General features: G+C 35.3%; 1 protein-coding gene across 6 annotated transcripts in view; it reads left to right on the top strand.

The window, feature by feature from the left end:
• The first annotated feature begins 1,450 nt into the window (after positions 1 to 1,450).
• TRPM3 (transient receptor potential cation channel subfamily M member 3) overlaps positions 1,451 to 18,384 on the top strand; it is a 722,593-nt gene continuing 705,659 nt past the window's right edge. For 3 of the 6 annotated variants that reach the window (XM_056804172.1, XM_056804170.1, XM_056804171.1), the window contains exon 1: positions 1,452 to 6,451. In XM_056804172.1, the coding sequence (XP_056660150.1) occupies positions 6,362 to 6,451 (90 nt within the window). In that variant the 5' untranslated portion in view covers positions 1,452 to 6,361. Of the gene's footprint in view, positions 6,452 to 18,384 lie in introns of all 6 variants that reach the window. The other 3 variants (XM_056804176.1, XM_056804175.1, XM_056804169.1) reach the window with 2 other exon arrangements.

Here is an 18,384-nt window from a genome sequence, read left to right as displayed (position 1 = left end):
CAAAATGTTCATCCTTATAGACCAGTTGTAGGTTGTCTATCCAAAGTGCAATCTCTACTAATATGAGGTATTTTAGGGTCCCTGGGCTTAATTAAATGAGTACCATATCACCCCCACATAGGAACATTTGGAGGACTTAACCTTCTAAGGACTTTTTTTAAACTTTGTACCAGAGAACTATCATGAAGTCAAATACCTTTGCAAACATAAATCTGTCTTTTTTATGCCTTGTTTGATGTTAATAATCAGGAAGATAACAATTTTTTAAAATTCCTTAAAGACAAAACAATTTAGATAATAGAAGAAAAAAAGCACCTAGTCAGATGTGAATTGTATCTGTTGTAATAAATGTGTTAAAACAAAAACAAAAAAAAGGTTACTTTTCATTTCCTTCTGTCAGTGCATATTAGACTTTGACTACTTGGGGATTCTTCATCAGGACTATTCTTGTTGAACATTTATACTTAATTGAAATAATTCCTCAAGAGAAGTTTTGTTTTAGCTTGTAAACAAGGAATTCTGTATAAAATATTTAATGAAATATGACATTCAACAAGAATGATCAGAACATCCCCAAGGGTGTCATATGTTAAACCCTGGTTTACCTGTCTTGCTATTATGGCATTTCATTTGGAAGGATGTTTGTGTTGCAGCTAACTGTTCAAGTCTGGTGCTGACTGCTGTTCTTAGCCATCACAAAAAGCTAAATTTGTGTAATTGGAGCATCCCACTGTTATCTGGAAGTGGTGGAAAGCTCAGCTTTGTATATTGTTTCCTAAAGTATATTAAAAATAAAAAAGAAACTTGCTACTACAAAAAAAATGGTTATGTCTTTAAGGAATGTTTTTAAACCTTTACATTTCCTCTTAGAATCAACACTGTGTTTTGGTTCTAAGGCAGAAGAGCAATAAGGGCTAGGCAATGGGGGTTAAGTGACTTGCCCAGGGTCACATAGCTAGGAAGTGTCTGAGGCCAAATTCAAACCCAGGACCTCCTGTCTCTGGTCCTGACTCTCAATACAGTTAGCCATCTAGTTGACCTCTTTAAAGAATCTTTTAAGAATTTCATATAAGTGTAGAAGTTACCTTGCTGGTAGGGAATCCTGAAAGTATTTTACTCTCCTAAATTGAAAGTGCTTTTTAAATATAATCAACAAACAGTAAGATCTATGTTCTCAGTAGCTTACTATTTTCTGTTGAATGCAATTGGAGAAACTTGTTTTCTCCTCATTCTTTTTTCAAGGATGTTCTAAATATTTGAGGAGGTAATTGCTATTTTTTAATAAAGATAAAAATGTTGGTATATAAATGGATAGTTGTAGTTATTCTTTCAGCCACTTTTTGCACAATAATATCAATTCCTTCTGCAATTTTACCAAACCTTTGTTATCTTTATATCTTTTAGATATAAATATCTTTATATATTTATTTATACATATATATATTTAAAATATCTTTATATATTTAGATAAATATAGACTTGATCCTTCAATATAACACAAATTTTTTCACTTGCAGGATGAATTCCCTTCTATCCAGGGGATTTCTGAAAAGATTTCCAGCTAGCTCAGGGGAGGTGGTAGTTAAATGTTTATTTGATCGTATACATCTCAAAAATTAGCCAACACTTCAAGCCAGGATTTGACTCATTGTTTTATACATTTGTGGATTTAGGGAAGTGATGGAAAATATTAATCATGCTTATGAAACTTAAAAGTGTATCTTTGGAAGGCTACTGGCTTGTTAAACATATATCAGCATGCCCTTTCCTCTAGTTAAATTAATTAGTTGAAACCAGCTATTCTTTATGTTTTCGATGTCGTTTTCACTTCCTTATGTAACACATTTAAGGCTGTGATGTTAGAGCCCAAAGGTGATGGCTTCATAGTAAATTCTCTTTACATATATGAGGTTGGTTTGCTAATAAGTAATAACAGGAAAAGAAACTGGATGAAGAAAGCCTTTGATTTCTTCTCAATATGGAGTCAGATAACTTGGGTTCAATGGTCACTTTTGATGATGTCAGTCTCTGTAATTATGATGTACAAGTATCATCTGTAAAATTACATACATATGTGTGTGTGCAAACATGTGTGGCCTCTGAAGTACTTTGCAGTTCTCCACTTATGATTCTTTCTCCAAGGTTCATAGGGTTTGGAGACTTTAGTGATCAATATAAATAGTGGTATAAACTTGAAACCTAGAAGGCAAACTAGTGAACTAAGACCTGCATTGTTCTAATTTTGGATTAGAAATTAAATCTTATTCTAATTTTATATCACAACTCTAAAGTATTAAGGCAGAGAATCAGAGAGTCTTAAGGTAAAATAAGTCAAATCAACAAGCATTTATTAAGTACTTACTAGATGCCAGAATTTTATTCTGATTTTTTAAAACAACCATATATAACTGATTTTCATTGAAGAAACACAGCAAAACATGATTTGAAATAACATTTAGACAAAATAAAGAATTGCTAAAAAGTACATACCAAAGCAAGCAGTTGGTGCATCTGTCAGTGCTTATAATGGTGCTTATAATGGTCAGTGAAAAGAATTGGTTGAATATTATTACTGAGATTATGGTATATTAAGAAATGAATGAAATCATTCATAAACTATTTTACTGAGTAAATTTGTAGACTGCAGTCAGCCTCTTATCACATTCTTCACCATCGTGTGCCTACTATACATATAGAAAGTGAGGGAACATCTGCTTAATGAATTTCCAGATGTCTCTGAATTTGGAATTCATTTTAGCATAAATTGAGAAGATTTATATAGGAATTCTTTGTAACTATTGCATGCAGCAAACACATTTATTTCTTTAAGAGGCTTTTCGCATGCTATCTGCCACCTGGCCTCAATGTAATTTCCTTGATGATTTCTGTTACTTTCCTGCTGTAGTCCCTTTTATAGTTAAGGGGCATCCCAAGGCATTTCCAAAGCAATGTAGTAATCCATTTGGAATTGTAGACCTGATGGGCTCATAACTAACTACTCAATGAAAAAAAATAACATTATCTAAAGAAGAAAGCACATGTAGCTTCAGTGTGTCAAGATGGAGTGCAAACTTCAGTCTTACATCTTAAAATGTAACGTCATTACTATTGCACATTGATTCTCCCAAACTTAGCACAATCTCTAGCCCATAACGGATTCTTAAGAAATGTTCATTGATTGATTGACTATTGTCATTGTACCTTAGCAGTAAATATTTCAGTTTCTTCATCCCTAGCTATCCCATCATAATCCCTAGCTGTTATATTTGGCCAAAGAAATTTAGTTTTAAAAAGAAGTGCAGGACAAGATTATAGAGACTATGTGACCTAATGGGCTCTCTTGCTTCTTTTGGGAAAAATAGGATCATCATAAATCATAAATGCCTTATTTCAGAGGCTGTCATGTGAAGAATGGATAGACTCTAAAGAGTAGAAGGCTAAAGGAAAATGAATATAGAATTCCTGTAAGTAATAACTTTCTAAAAATTAGATCCATCCTTGGTTTAGGTTTGCTGTTTCCCATCCATTTAACTCTCTATTTCTCTAGGAATAAGTCTCCTCAGTTTCCAGATAGAATCACTAACAGTAGTGATTATTTCTTTCAGATCCCACTTGTTTTCCTAATTTTTGCCTTTTATAAAGTAGGTGTAAACTATTGTGGTTCACTTCTGGAAGCTTTGTTTCCTGGAGTATTGTTCCAAGCTCTCCCTCTCTCCCTCCTGTGGCTCTGTTCCCAGCATCATTGTAGTTCAACTTAATGGTGACTCCCATGCTTTCCTGATGTCTTTGATTTTGCTTTTCACCAAAGAATGACATCCTTCTTCCCCAGAGGATTAATGTTCTTGCCACTGTACTATGTAGAATGAACATTAGACCCACTTCCCACTTTGCCCAACTGTGCTAAGCATACCCCGTGTTCTATAATGGGGCCAGAGTAACTCCTTTCCTTTGAAACTCTTTTGTACAGGTCGCTTAACTCCTAAATGCTCAGCTTAGAACTCTCTTCAAGCTTTAGGGAAACTAATTTCTTGCTTTGTCTCATGTTACATCTCATACAGGGTTAAGGTAAATCAGAGTCATTTAATTCTTTTGCTAACAATAACTTCTATGGGATTTCTGGACCATTAGCATTTTTCTTAGAGTTGAGACAAAGGAAAACCCTCATTTTCTTTCCAGTTTTCCTTCTTCCCCTCAGCTTCCAGTGGGATATTTGGGATGAATAATTCAAATTATCTTCAAGTGCTTCTTGCAAGATCCCTAAAAGGGCAAGCAACTGCTCCTGTTAAAGACACTGTGCCAAGGGAGGATATTTCTAATCCTTGTTACATTAGAGTTGAAAAACACTGCTGCATTGTATACATCATGGGGAAATTACAATTGTCCTTATAAAACCTTAGCAATTCTTTTATAAGCTTTACTGGGTTTATGATCACTCATAGGAAGTTTTCAGGTTTAATGAGTTTCACTTGATTTCATTGCCACCTTATATTTTGTGAGAGCTATTATGCTAACTGCAGAGATTTGAGTAGTGTAAAGTGTCTTGATTGTGACTGTTCATTGCTTTCTACCTGAGTTTGGACTCCTGGACTCCTGTCAAATACCATAAGCAAGATGCATGAGTTTTTTGCATCTAATTGCTGCTTATGTGTTGATTGAGTATATTAAAATGAAATAAATGAAACTCTTTGAAGAAGCCCATAAGATATATTTGTGTAATAATGCTAAATTTTCAATTTGATTGGATTTTCAAATGAGCAGTAGCAAACATACTAGAGTTTCACTATTCTGCTATCCTTGGATCAACATCATAGGACTTTAGAATAGATCAAACATTACTATGATGAGGTCTCTTTAAACACTCTTTAGCACTTCTGGAAATAAAACTCAGATGGAATCCAGGATGGACACACCTTATAATATATGCCTAAGAGCATAGCTTCAGTGTGGAATCATACTTACCAACCCCCTTCCCTAAAGCATGAACAGTAATCATGGAATAGTCAAAGTTTTCTATGAGTTAATTAGGAATAAAGAAGCTCTATAATGGGTTGGGACATAAAACAGAAAAAGGAAAAAGGAAAGAGTTCTCAGGGTATAAACTCTTCTGCTTGCTCTCTTTGAGACAATACCCCCCCCCACCAAAAGGAACCATGATGGGAGTCTTGTAAAGCCATGAGTAGAAGCTTAAAATTCCTCTTACTTCTACCTGCCTTGTAGCTATCTAACTCCCTTATTGAAAGAAACTGAAAAAAAAAAAAACCCAACAACTCTTTTTTGAATTCCCCCACAACTGGGGTATTAGTGATTATATACTTTAACTTTTCAAGCAATGAAACCTTCATTAGAAAATGAGGATGGGGATAGAAAGGATTGGGATCGAAACTCCATTTTTTTGTTGTCTACCTCCCACAAATCATAAGGGTTAAACTTTTGAAAAAGAATGGTGGACTCTACTGGCATTCTAGAGGTTAACATTAGGGGGCTCTAGGATAAATACACATCTTTTTTTATTGCTAAAATTAAGAGAAATATAAACATATCGTTGCAGTTTTTGTGGAAAGAGTAACTCGTTCATGCCTGAGCTCATCTAACAAAAAATAAATGAATAAATAAATTATTGTCAGGGCAAAGACTGCTGATGGTTGCAATGAAAAATCCCGAGAAATGCCGGGGCAGCGGACTTAGTTTTATTTTAGCATAGCTTTCAATTTATGGTTTATATCAGAGGGAGAGAATTTATCAGGTCTTATCAGTCAGATCCATCCCTTCTGGATGGGTGTGTTAGCCCCTCCCCCTGTGCCGGTTTATAGCTCCTCACTGATGCATTGTGAAAGAAAGTCGAAGTCCCCCCAGCTCAGGCTTTTATTTTTGCTCCCTTTCTAAGGCTTCTTTCTCCCCCGCTAAACCAGGAGAGCTAAGCAAATGGCTCATCTACCCTCGGCATGTCTGACCTGCCTTTCTTCTGAAGAAACGGGAGGAGAGACAGTACAAGTGCTAGCCGGTGGGCTGCCTTTACTGCAGGCTTTTCTGTTCAGGCTGTCCCTCTCCTTTAAAACCGAGCATCCCTCCCCTCCGTGGCAGCAGCAGCAGCAGCAGCAGCAGGCTGGCTGCTTCCATTCAGCCCCATTTGGTATGCATGAGCACCACTGCTCCAAGCCAGGAGGTTGCTTTCTTAAGGAGGATCGGGGGGCTAAGGCAGAACCCCTTTACTAGGCTTCCAAGTTCCGGAAACCTCCTGCCCTGACGGGACTGCAGGTGTGCCGAGATGACCCTGGCATGTCAGAACTGTGGGGCACCCGGGGTTTTCTAGGCATTTGCAGGTGGACAGCTCCTTTTTTCCTGGTGGAATTGGGAAAGAGTCATGAATCAAACTGATGCTCATCGCCCACTAAACTGGACCATTAGGAAGCTGTGCCATGCCGCTTTTCTCCCATCTGTCAGGCTTCTTAAGGTATTGTAATGTACTGACTTGAACTGGTCTTTTCCTCCTTTTCGAGGTGTTTCACTTTGGGCCATCGTGGTCCTTGAAAATACTCAACTTTCCTCAGGCACAGACACACCTTTCGGAGAACATGAATGCATGCTTTTACAACTCCTTGCTTTGGAGGGGTCTCCCTTATTGCCACCTCTGGAGCTCTGAGGGACCCTTCATAATGACAATGCAATCATCCAGAGTAGCCTGAATTGGTTTCCTTTTTTTTTCCTTCTTTTTTTCCTGTTAGCTCTTTCTTTTAAAATGGAATTAGATAAACTTCTTTAGGAGGGGGAAAGGAATGATGTGGGAGTGAAAATTTTTACTATGGTTGTGAAGGGTTTCTTCCTGTCTGCCCCAGGTATTATTCCCCCTCCCTTCATCCTAGTTGCTTTTAAATTGAACCTAGGTGAGAGAACAAAGGAGTCAGTCTATGGATCTCTTTAAAATCATAGGTAGGTCTTGATCAGTCCCATAAGGGCTAACACAGAACCAGCCTCACTAGCTGTTGATGTTTTTGGTACGGTCATTTTGAGCCAAGCATTAACGATTTTGATCTCCTGAGTCAAATCAAGTTACTTTTTGCAATAACAAAGTAGAGTGAAAGTATCGTAAAACAGATATGGTGAATGGTCCATGAGCATGACTGGATCTCCTTATTTGCATTACATAAAAGAATATTGCAGCATCCGAACTGGCACTGCTACACAGACATCCCAAGATTTAGCTCTTTTTGAGGCACATCATCTTAAAGAAAATCCCCAACTGCTTCACAATAGCCCCTTTCAAATCATTTGATTCACATGAGTGAAAATTTAAAATGAGACATCTATAAAATTAGTACCCTCCCCCAAGAATAAGAGTATCTATTTTGCTTATTTTTAAACAGATTACTTGTTTCAGTATTTCATATACATATTTTAACTGAAAAGACCTCAGTCCCAAATCTGTTCAATTCATTTCTTCCGTTTGCATTATTTGGTGTAACATTTTTATTTAGTTGGTCTTGGCTACATAATTACACAGGTAACATGGACATTCATGGTTCATGAAGTTAATCCCAAATCAGTTTTCTTCTCAAAATATTTTTCTCTAGTACATATTCGGATTAGGTTAATTTGGATCTTGGCTATTGGTGGCAACATGTAATAGCATTCATTCTTCAACCCATTAACGTGAATTCTCAAATTCTGATAGGGCACTAACTGGTATTGCCCATATACTTTCACAAAAGGCATGCCCTGGAATTGTATGCCATTTTCCCAAAGACCAGCATAGTACTGTCATGGAAGGTGCTCCCTGCCAGAGCTTTATTTGGCAGGATAAGAGGATCCTTGGAGACAACTGCTTTTACTGCCCAAGAGTGTGTGTGTGGTAGGGAATGAGAATGAGGCCAAGAAGAAGGGAGGGGGTGGAAAGTGTCCATTTCTCACCAGAATAATGAGCATGAACACTAATGCAAGCCAAGTTAAAGGACTCTGACTTGGGAGGAAAAAAAAATTATAAGATACAATTAATAGCAAGCAAACTTGCCATTGACTAAATTTATCTTACCAATATCACCTCCAACAGAGAAGGCTCTTGGTGTAAGAAAATTTATCAGTTTTTTCAATAATAAAATTAATGATAATGTTTTGGGGGGCTAAGCCAAGTGCTCTATTCATTCATTCTTAACTGCTTTAAGGCTAGATGACATTTGCTAGTTAAGCATGATGATTTCTGTTTTGTGATTCCAAAACCAATAGAGGTCACTTTGGTGCAACTTAACTTACTTGCGATGGATATATTGTTCCAAAATGATTTATAGATCGAAGTCAAAAAATTGAGGTTCAGTTCCTGTTCTTGACACTTTAACTGGTTAGATGAATATGAACACACTCTTCACACTCCCTGTGACTCATTTCCTTCATCTATAAAATGAGGATGATAACCAATACACAACTTATTTCATAGTTTTGTTATGAAGTGCCATTTAAAACTTAGAGTACTAAGTGAATGTGTGTTGTTATCAGTACTTGGGTAGTCAAGGGAATCTACAACCTCATCGTTGTGGGTATTCCTTCCAGTGAGACAGATGGTGCCTCACCCTGGGTGGCTCTTGTCCATGTCCACCCAAAAGTTCAATCCAGTTAGCATACTGGGTGGGGGGGCCTACCATTCTAATAGTTTACATGGACTATCTACTGCTTATCTTTCTTTCTCCAAGTCTCATGCATCTCCAAGTCTCATGCATCTTTTGAACATTCATTCTATGATGGCATCCATTACTGTAATTCTTCATTGCAATTTAATATTGCTATTAGCCTTCATATTTTATGGGGAAGACATATTATTGACCTAAAGGGACCTAATATCTTAAATACATAGTTAAGGCAAGTTGAGTCAGAGGTCAATGTTTCTATAACTCCTCTGCTTATATGACTTCATTGGGATCTTCATTCACTTCATTCAAAACAAGCAAAGATATGTTTAGCTAAATTTACAACTCTATACCTTTGACTGTATAAATAAACATTAAAAAAAACAAAATGAAAACAAAATGATGCATAAAACTACAAATGACCAACAGTTTACCATTTGTTGAAAAAAATTCATATACTAACTTTTGAAAAATAACCAAGCATTTGTTAAGCACTTTCAATATGGTTGCTACTGGAGATACAATGAAATGATTACTATTTATAAAGCACTTATATTCTAATGAAGGAAACTATATACATACATACATATACATATATATATATACACACACACACATATATACATACACACAGAGAAAACAAAATATATATTATGTATATATATTCAGTATACAGTTATATTTAACAGTTTATATAATTTGGATATATGAATATATGTATGCACACATACATATATCTACATCTATACATTTCTATATAGGTATACATTTATATATTCATATACAGATATATACTTATATGCAGGAAAGAAGTTAAATACAAGATAGTTTGATGAGGGCATTAGAATTAGAGGGGTAAGTAAAGTCTTCAATAAGGTTAAAAATAGATAACAATTATATAGTACTTTTTCAAGTCATTTACATATATTGCCTCATTTGATCTTATCCAAAATAATGGGTACTAATATTGTTCCTATTTTACAGATGAGGAAACTGAGGGTTAAAGAGGTAAAATTACTTTGGTAGGCTCAAACAACTAGCAAATATGTGAGGTAGGATTCTAACCAAGATCTTTCTAACTTTAAGTGAAGTGCTCTATCCATTATGTCATGCTACCTCTCAAAATAAATTGCAGTAATAGCTTATTTTCATTGGTGACCACTTCCCAGCCTTTTTACCTTTTCTTTCTCTTGAAATTTTGTCAAAATTTCTATGTTGTGTTTTGAGGGGTAAGAGTGAGGGGTCTGTGATACGACAGCATAATAGTCATAGAAGAAACCTTGAAACTAAGGACACCTGAGTTCAAGTCCCACTTTTGGCAGACATTAGTTGTATGACCATGACTTCTTATTTTTCTGGGCAACTCTAAGACCATAATTTCCAGAGGTGTCCTTCTGCCTGGGTAAAAGAAGTTTGCTCACCAATAACATCATTGCATGTGTATTTGTTTTAGCTGTTATGACTTAAAATTACATTAAGATTTTCAGGGTATCCCCAATATGTAGGTATTTATATAATGGATAACTCTTAAAATGAGAAGAAGGGACTGTGCTAAAAAAGTTTCTCTTGCTCATGATTGAATGGCCAGTTAAAGTTTAAGATGCACTGCATTGCTAAATGTTTGGAAAAAAATTAAGTAGTTAACAGAGGGAAAGGGAATGAAAACCTTCACTGAAATCTTACCACAAATGTGCCATCATGATGTGGCAGTGACACTGGGTCCTCTAGTTTGGTGCCAGTACAGTACAAGAAACTCTAGCATTTCATACTAAATTAGAAAAACTTTGAGTGCAGGACCCAGCAACAGGCTGTCATCTGAGTATCACTCTAGCAAAGTTCTGAGTGCAGTGGCTAAGTCCCAAAGTCAACTACTTGCTAAGAATTGCCAGAGCTTGTTCCTTTTGTCTGTATTACTGGAGAACCTAGGTTCATCTCCACAGCATGATGAAGAATCAGAGGAGAACCTGGGAGGTACAGGCCTCCTTATCTTTTCATTGGATCTATTGACTATCCTGGTATCTAGGACTTTGTGGGAAATGACTAAATGAGCTTGCCCAATTCCATGATTCAACAGGTAATATTTGTTCACTTTGTTGATACTGCTTTGATCTGTTGTAGCTTTCCAAGTTACCTAGTTTAATGATAAATACAAAGTAGACATGGTAACACGCTTTAACTTAGCAGAACTAAGTCATTCACAGATATGAAAAAGCTAGATTTTCTCCAACTTTATTCATGATGCTTTTCTTGCAGATCTGTCTGTCCTTTCTGATTTTCAAGTTAGTCTCCAATTAAGAAATACTATTATTTTCTTACGTTCTTATCCACTCAAGGAAAGGGGATGCTACTGAAACGTAGGGGGTATACTTTATTTAACAAATAATTGAAAATGACTTACTTTGGGTCTGTACTTAAAATTAATTCTGGAACCAGAACTTTTTTGATTTTGTACTGGTTTCTTTTGACATGCCATTCATCTCAGATTTTGAATTTGGTTATGTTTGGAAATACCATTTAAATGTCAATACCTGGAAATGCACATACTGTAGCAAAAAGGGGTATAGGTTATTTTGGGATGAACAGTTGTTTGTTTGTTTTTTTTAAATAGAGCCTTGTTGATTATTATTATTATTTTGCTTCTCTGTTTGCCTTTTATAGCTGTCTCATGAGTTGGAGGATTTATTTTTACTATCAATTCTAAACAACAGAATTTATTTTAATAAGAGACTATTCTTAACATTTAGCATGTTGATGTCATTCATCTCTGATATTTTAGAGTTGTTAATATATGCAAGATTATTGTTTTGTTCAATTCCAAGAATATTTAGTGTTTATTATAAAAGAGAAAAAGTCCCTGTCCTCATGGAGCTTACATTCTATTGGTCAAAGGGTACATGTACATGAATACATGCATATATATACTAAATAAGTATTTAAAATCAATGCAAGTATATAGTATATGGGAATTAGTCATCAAGCACCTACTATGTGCAAGTTACTATGTTAAATGCTGGAGATAGAAAGAAATGCAAAATAGAGTCCTTGCCCTCACAACACTTGCAGTCTATTTGGGTAAGAAGATGAAAACAGCTTTGTACAAACAAGATGCATATAGGATAAATGAGTATTAATCAATAGAGGCATTACTTATAACCTCGAGGGAAGGGCTTCAGGAAGAACTTTTGTAAAAGGTACCAAAGGTACAGCAGGTGTAGAAGGTAGAAGGGACAGCATTCCCCACAGAGATAACAGTGAAAATGCCCAGTCAGAAGATGGCAATGTATTGTGTCAGAAAAAGCAAGAAGATTTCTCTTACTGGATTTCAGAGTACATGAAAGGAAGAAGAAGGAAAAGTAATGTGTAAGAAGATTGGAAATAAAGGAAAGGGGCATAAAGTGAAGTAAGTTAATTGCCAAACAGAATTTTTTTTTTCCATTCTGTAGGTCAGAAGGATTCATTGGAGTTTATTTAACAGGGGTAGGGGAATGACATGGTCACTCTATGCTTTCAGAAGATTAATTTGACAGCTGAGAGGAAGATAGACTTAAGTGGGGAGAAATTTCAGGCAAGAAAACTAAAAAGATACAAGAAAATGAGGACCTGGACCAGGGTAGTGACAGTGACAAAGGAGAGCAGGGATATATATCAGAGAAATCATGAAGGTTAAATTGACTGGACTTGTTGCCAGCTTTAATATGGGGATATGAGAATGAAGACTTGAGAATGACACATAGATTGTAAGCCTGAGTGAATGGGCGATGGCAGTTCCTTTGATGGCGATAGGGGAATTTAGAGGAGGATAGGATTTGTGGGAAAATATAAAATACTAGCAGTTAAGGGGATCAGGAAATGCCTCATTTAGGTTATAATATTTTTGTAACCCCTTACCTTCTGTCTCAGAGTCAATACTGTGTATTGGCTCCAAGACAGAAGAGTGGTAAGGGCTAGGCAATGGGGGTCAAGTGACTTGCCCAGGGTCACAAAGCTGGGAAGTGTCGGAGGCCAAATTTGAACCTAGGACCTCCCATCTCTAGGCCTGACTCTCAATCCCCTGAGCTACCCAGCTGCCCCCTAGGTGATAATATTTTGACTGAACTTTGAAAAAAAGAATCTAAGAGATGAAAGTAAAGAGGACCTGTTCTAAGACTGGGCACAATGTACACAAAGGCATGGAGACAGGATATGCAATGTGGGGTGTGCAAAGTTTTGCAAGTATAGTTTAGTCACACTCTAAGATGCATGAAATGGAGTTATGTATATGTCTAGGAAAGGCAATTGAATAGCAGATTCTAGTACCACACCTCTTGATGATAGAGTTCTAAAAAATTCTATTAAGTAGTCTTTACCTTAACTTCTTTTGCAAACCTTATGTAAGATAGCGTGATACAATGGAAATTCTGTTGTTCCTTCTGGGGAGTCAGAGGAGCTTAGTTCAAATTTCTCTGACACCTAAGACTTGGCTGGCTGTGGGCAGGTCTGTTAACCTCTTTGGGCCTCAATTAACTTAGCTCATTTATTTCTAATCAAGCAGGAAATCTAGATAAGTAGAGATTTCCTACAGCACTTTCTGTATTCTGTTGTGAGAGACACAAATGAATAGGAAATTAGCTGATAATGTTTTTTTTAAAAGCTTTCTGGAACATATCATCATAAATAATTTACTAGAGTATTCAATACCCTCTGTATTATTAGGATAATATGATTATATGTCTTCTTCACAATAACTTGGGATATTAGGATAGACAGAATATTAAGAGTTTACAGAAGTTTGCAGGTTGAGCTTCAAATAAACCTCAGTTTTCTCCTCTATAAAATGGAAATATTAAGGTTCATGACAAGGATAAAATGAGATGACATATGTGAAACTATTTTTAAAATTATAAAACAACTGTAGAAATGAAATACATTGTTACTCATCATAGTTTTCTTGATCTTTTATGATCATATATATATGAATATATATGTATATATATAGTGAATAATCCCAAAGAAAAATGTGATCCATGAATGGAAATTTAAATTATGTTCAGAATATGTTGCATTAAATATATTTGTATTATATTCCAATTATTTGAGAACTAATCATCAATTTGGGAGCTAGAATCACTTCCAGCTCTAAAAATGATGCTAGACCACTTTATATAATAACTTTACTGGACAAATAGGAGTTACTTTTACATGAGTATTTATTAAAAATCTTGTGATTTTGATGGCATGTTGAGAAGAGTGATGTAATTCACCTAGATCCATAGTGGTGAACCTGTTATGTGTGCCAGAAGGGGCACTCAGAGCCCTCTCTGTGAACATACCTACCAGCACAGAGTTTGCTAGTAGAAAGCTAGAGGGATGTGAGACTGAGCTCTCTCCTCCCACTCTGCATGGCTTGTGAAGACATTTCTCACATTACCAACCCCTCTAAAAGGTTCTCCATCACTGCCCTAGAACAATATCATTAATCTCCTTGAAGTTGAAAGGTCTTAATTTTTTTGTTTGTTTTAAAATATATATATATTGATTTTTTACATAATTAAAACTTCCCCCTAGATCTATCCAAGAGTTTTCCCTTACAACAAAGCATGTTTAAATAAAGGGAAAAGATAAAGAAGAAAAACTCAGTGAACTACAATCCGGCAAAAATTATAATATCATATTCATCATTCTGCATGCCTGTAACCATCCTCCCACCTTCATTTCCTCCACACTACCAAGAAAGAATTTGGAGAAGTATATTTTCAAATCTCTTTTTTGTAGCTAAGTTTGTTCTTTGTAATTTTGCAACATTTATTTTTGTTTCATTGTTTTGTGGGAGCCTGCCATTGTATACATTCTTTTCCTGGCTCTGTTTACTTGAATTTGCATCAATTCTTACAATCATATCATGCTTCTCTTTATTCATGTTCAAAATTTCTCAAGGCTTTTATGTTAAATTCCAGTTTGTTTAGCCATTCCTGAAGTGATTGGCACGTATTTTATTTTCAGGTTTTTGCTACCCAAATGTTACCATAAGTAACTTTTTGTGTAAAAGCAGATCTTTTGTATCAATAACTTTCATGGTGTGTATATTTAGCAGTGGAATCTTTAGGTCCATCAAGGAAAATCTTGAAATTTAAATCCAAAGAGAGGGTGCCAATAGTTAAGAAATTGTGTGTATGTGAGTGTGTGAGTGTGTGTGTGTGTGTGTGTGTGTGTGTGTGTGTGTGTGTGTGAAGATAGTAGCTGGAGTAGGAAGAAGAGCAGAGAATATATTCAGAAATTCCCTTTATAACATCCTCCCCCTTAATCAAAAAGTAAAATTCACAGCCTCAAATATCCATAAGCTGATGTTTTATAAAAGCAACATGGTAACAAATGTAAAAAAGTGAAGGTAACAAGAGTAACAGGTGAGGTGAACTTGAGATCCTAGTGCAGGCAGATAAATTTGTCTTCATAAGTATTACTGGGGCTTGATCAACTTTAAAGTGATATATAAATGCTAGTAATCACATAATATGCAATTAAAATTCAAATAGTGATTCAAATAGTTTTATGGAAATTATGGTTCAACCTGAGTCTCTTTGGAGAAAAATCTTCATTTTGGTGATCATCATTTTGGAGTTATTGAAAGCTTTTGACTCTGGGGATTAAATGAGAAGGTGACCACAATCTTAAGTCTTCGTTTACTGGACTTTTATAATACCTTCAAATACTTGATATGACTGTCCTCATAACTAAAGAATTTCACATTCTTCACTATATCCTCAAATTCTTTACTTTTTCCCCATCTGTTAGCATTAACCCTGAAATCTTCAGATAGCTCTTAAACCAATAAGATTCCATCTTTTTTTATACCTCATACATTTTCAAAAATGGAAAAGATGCCTAAAAATAACAGAAATTCTTAATTATTTCTTTCAGGTATAAAAGTGTTCTATTTATTCCTATTCTGGTAAGTTGAGAAGAGAAATTTTTGGCTTAGTATCATTTGGCTTAGAGAACAAATAAAGCATTCCCTAATAATTCAATATTAATTCTTTAAAGCATTTTGAAAAATGTGGAACACCAAACATATGTGACTTATTGTTATTTCTATAAATAATAAAGTTCCATATACAAATTAAGCTATATTCATGATGAGACCAAGAGTTCTTTTTAGGTGAGTTGTGATAGACTATTCTGGAGAGCTAAAATGCAAATTCTTTTATTTGCTCATTTTCCTTTTTTCCTTCATTTATATAATTTTCTATCCATATGTTGAACAGATTGGTATATTTTCTTCTTTCTTTACTTTTTTAAATTTTTTAGTTTTTATTCTAAATCTAAACACCAAAAAAGAACATTTCCATATACACAGCAACCATGAATTTTTATTTTATAATACTTGCTTTTTCAAAGGTTATGTAAAAATTCCATATTTCTTTCAAAACTGTCCACCTTGACTGTGACTCCTTCCAAATTCCCTTCAGAACATTATTAATGGCTGTCTTGTTTGTGTCACTCTTGTAACCTTCCATTCCCCATATTCCCTTAGTTACAAATAAGATCGGATGAAGGAAGGAAAGGGAACAAGCATTTATTAGGCACCTATTATGTGCCAGGAATCTTTGCAAATATTATCTCATTTGTTCCTCATAATAACTAGTATGTGGGTGTCATTATTATCCTCATTTGAAAGTTGAGGAAACCGAGGCAAGCAGAGATTAAGTTATTTGCTCAGAGTCACATGGCTAATAAGTATCTGAAGTCGAATAATGACAACTAGGTCTTACAAATTCTTGTAGTATCCTGTGGTATAATTTGTCCAGGCCAAGAAACTTAATCTGATTTAGAGCAACTGGTTATATTTGTTTTTTTTTAATATTTCAAGATTCAATTTATCCTAATAATATTAGTTCTGCCTTTTCTAAACTGAAAATAACTATCTTTGAGAATATATGTATAAAGTAAGAGATAAATAGTTCTGATTTCTGTCAAGAATCCATTACTATTACACTATGTACTGTCATAGCAGAACTTTCTTTTTCTCCTTTTTGCTTTGAATATAACAAAAAGCCCTCCCAGAGATTTACAAAGAATTTAAATTGTATACTATAGAAATAATGATTATGGTCTCTAAAACACTGTACTTTTTATCTCTATTGGATCTTAAAGTGATTTAAAATAAGTCATTTAAAATTCTCAAAATTGCTGATTCAAACATTTTTTACTAAAACAAAAAATCCTTTTGTAAAAATCCCTAGCAATTTTTTTTGCAGACTCAGCTCTTTCTAGAATTTACCCTTGCTGACAGTTCTTTGACAGTTCATTCCATTCTTTTGTATTCTTTCTTGATTATATTATCCATCTTTGTGCCTCTTGAATGTATATTTGTTCATGTCACTTTCTACTTGCCTATCCTCTACTGCTCTTTTGCCTTAGAACCAATACTTAATAACAATTCTAAGACAGAAGGTAAAGGTTTAAAAAAAAAATCTGTACCCATATGTATTTTGGACCACATTTATCCTTTTAGCCTCTAACTTGTTCCTCTTTCACATGTCTCTTCTTTCCTGTTATGTGGTTGCTACCCTAAATATGACTCTCATCACCTCTCATCTTGGATTATTATATTAGCCTTCTAATTGGAATCATAAATGCAGCACTGGACTTGGAATCAGGAATACTTGTGCTCAAATTCTGCCTTATATATTTACCAGCTTTATGACCCAGAAAAGTCACTTAGCCTCTCTGAGGCTCATTTTCCTCATCTGCAAAATTAGAGTGATAATACCTACCCCAAAGGATTGTTGTGAGAAGCAAATTACTAACATGTATAAAGAGTTTGGGAAACCTTAAAGACCTATATGAATTCTAGCTACTTATTCATTAGTACCCCTACCTGCAGTTTCTCCACTCTACAATGCTTTCTTTACACAGGTACCAAAGTGATTTTCACAACCCATAAGTGAGTCAATTCATCCTAGTTTCAATAAACAGTAGTGACTCTCAAATAACTCTAGGATCAGATATAAACTTAGGTATTTGGAGCTTAGACCTTTCTCAGCCTAACTGTATTCCACCTTTCCAGGTGCTTTTCTTATCTTCTTGGCTGCTACTGCCTCCCCCACCATTTATTAATACATAAAGATATAGATCCCTAGGAAAATAATTCCTCAGGGATAAAACACATTTTTTCTCTTTCTTCCTTCCTTCCTTCCTTCCTTCCTTCCTTCCTTCCTTCCTTCCTTCCTTCCTTCCTTCCTTCCTTCCTTCCTTCCTTCCTTCCTTCCTTCCTTCCTTCCTTCCTTCCTTCCTTCCTTCCTTCCTTCCTTCCCTTTCCTTTCCTTTCCTTTCCTTTCCTTTCCTTTCTTTCCTTCCTTCCTCAAAGTATTATTGTTGTTCAGTCATTTCTAACTTTTTGTGACTTCATTTGGTGTTTTCTTGGCAAAGATACTGAATTGGTTTGCCATTTCCTTTTCTAACTCATTTATATATGAGAAAACTGAGGCAAACAGGACAAAGTTACTTGCCCAGGTTCTCATAATAGTAAGTGTCTGAGTCCAGCCACCTAACTGACTCCTTTCAGCATACTTTATGGCATTTATGGCACATCCTAAATGCTTAATAAATCCTTGATTGACTGACCCCTTTCCAGGTGATTTTCTCCTCTGTATCACTTGGCATCTCTTCTACCATTGTTGTTCTTGCTGAGGAAAATATCTATGCATGTTTTATGGAAACTCCTTGAAGGTAGGGATTGTTTGGCTTTGGTTTTGCATCACTGGTGCTTATCACAGTGCCTAGAATATAGTAAGTA

The sequence above is a fragment of the Monodelphis domestica genome, chromosome 7 (genome assembly GCF_027887165.1).
Source record: "Monodelphis domestica isolate mMonDom1 chromosome 7, mMonDom1.pri, whole genome shotgun sequence".
Classification (NCBI taxonomy): Eukaryota; Metazoa; Chordata; class Mammalia; order Didelphimorphia; family Didelphidae; genus Monodelphis; species Monodelphis domestica.
This window is presented reverse-complemented; position numbering and strand designations above follow the sequence as displayed.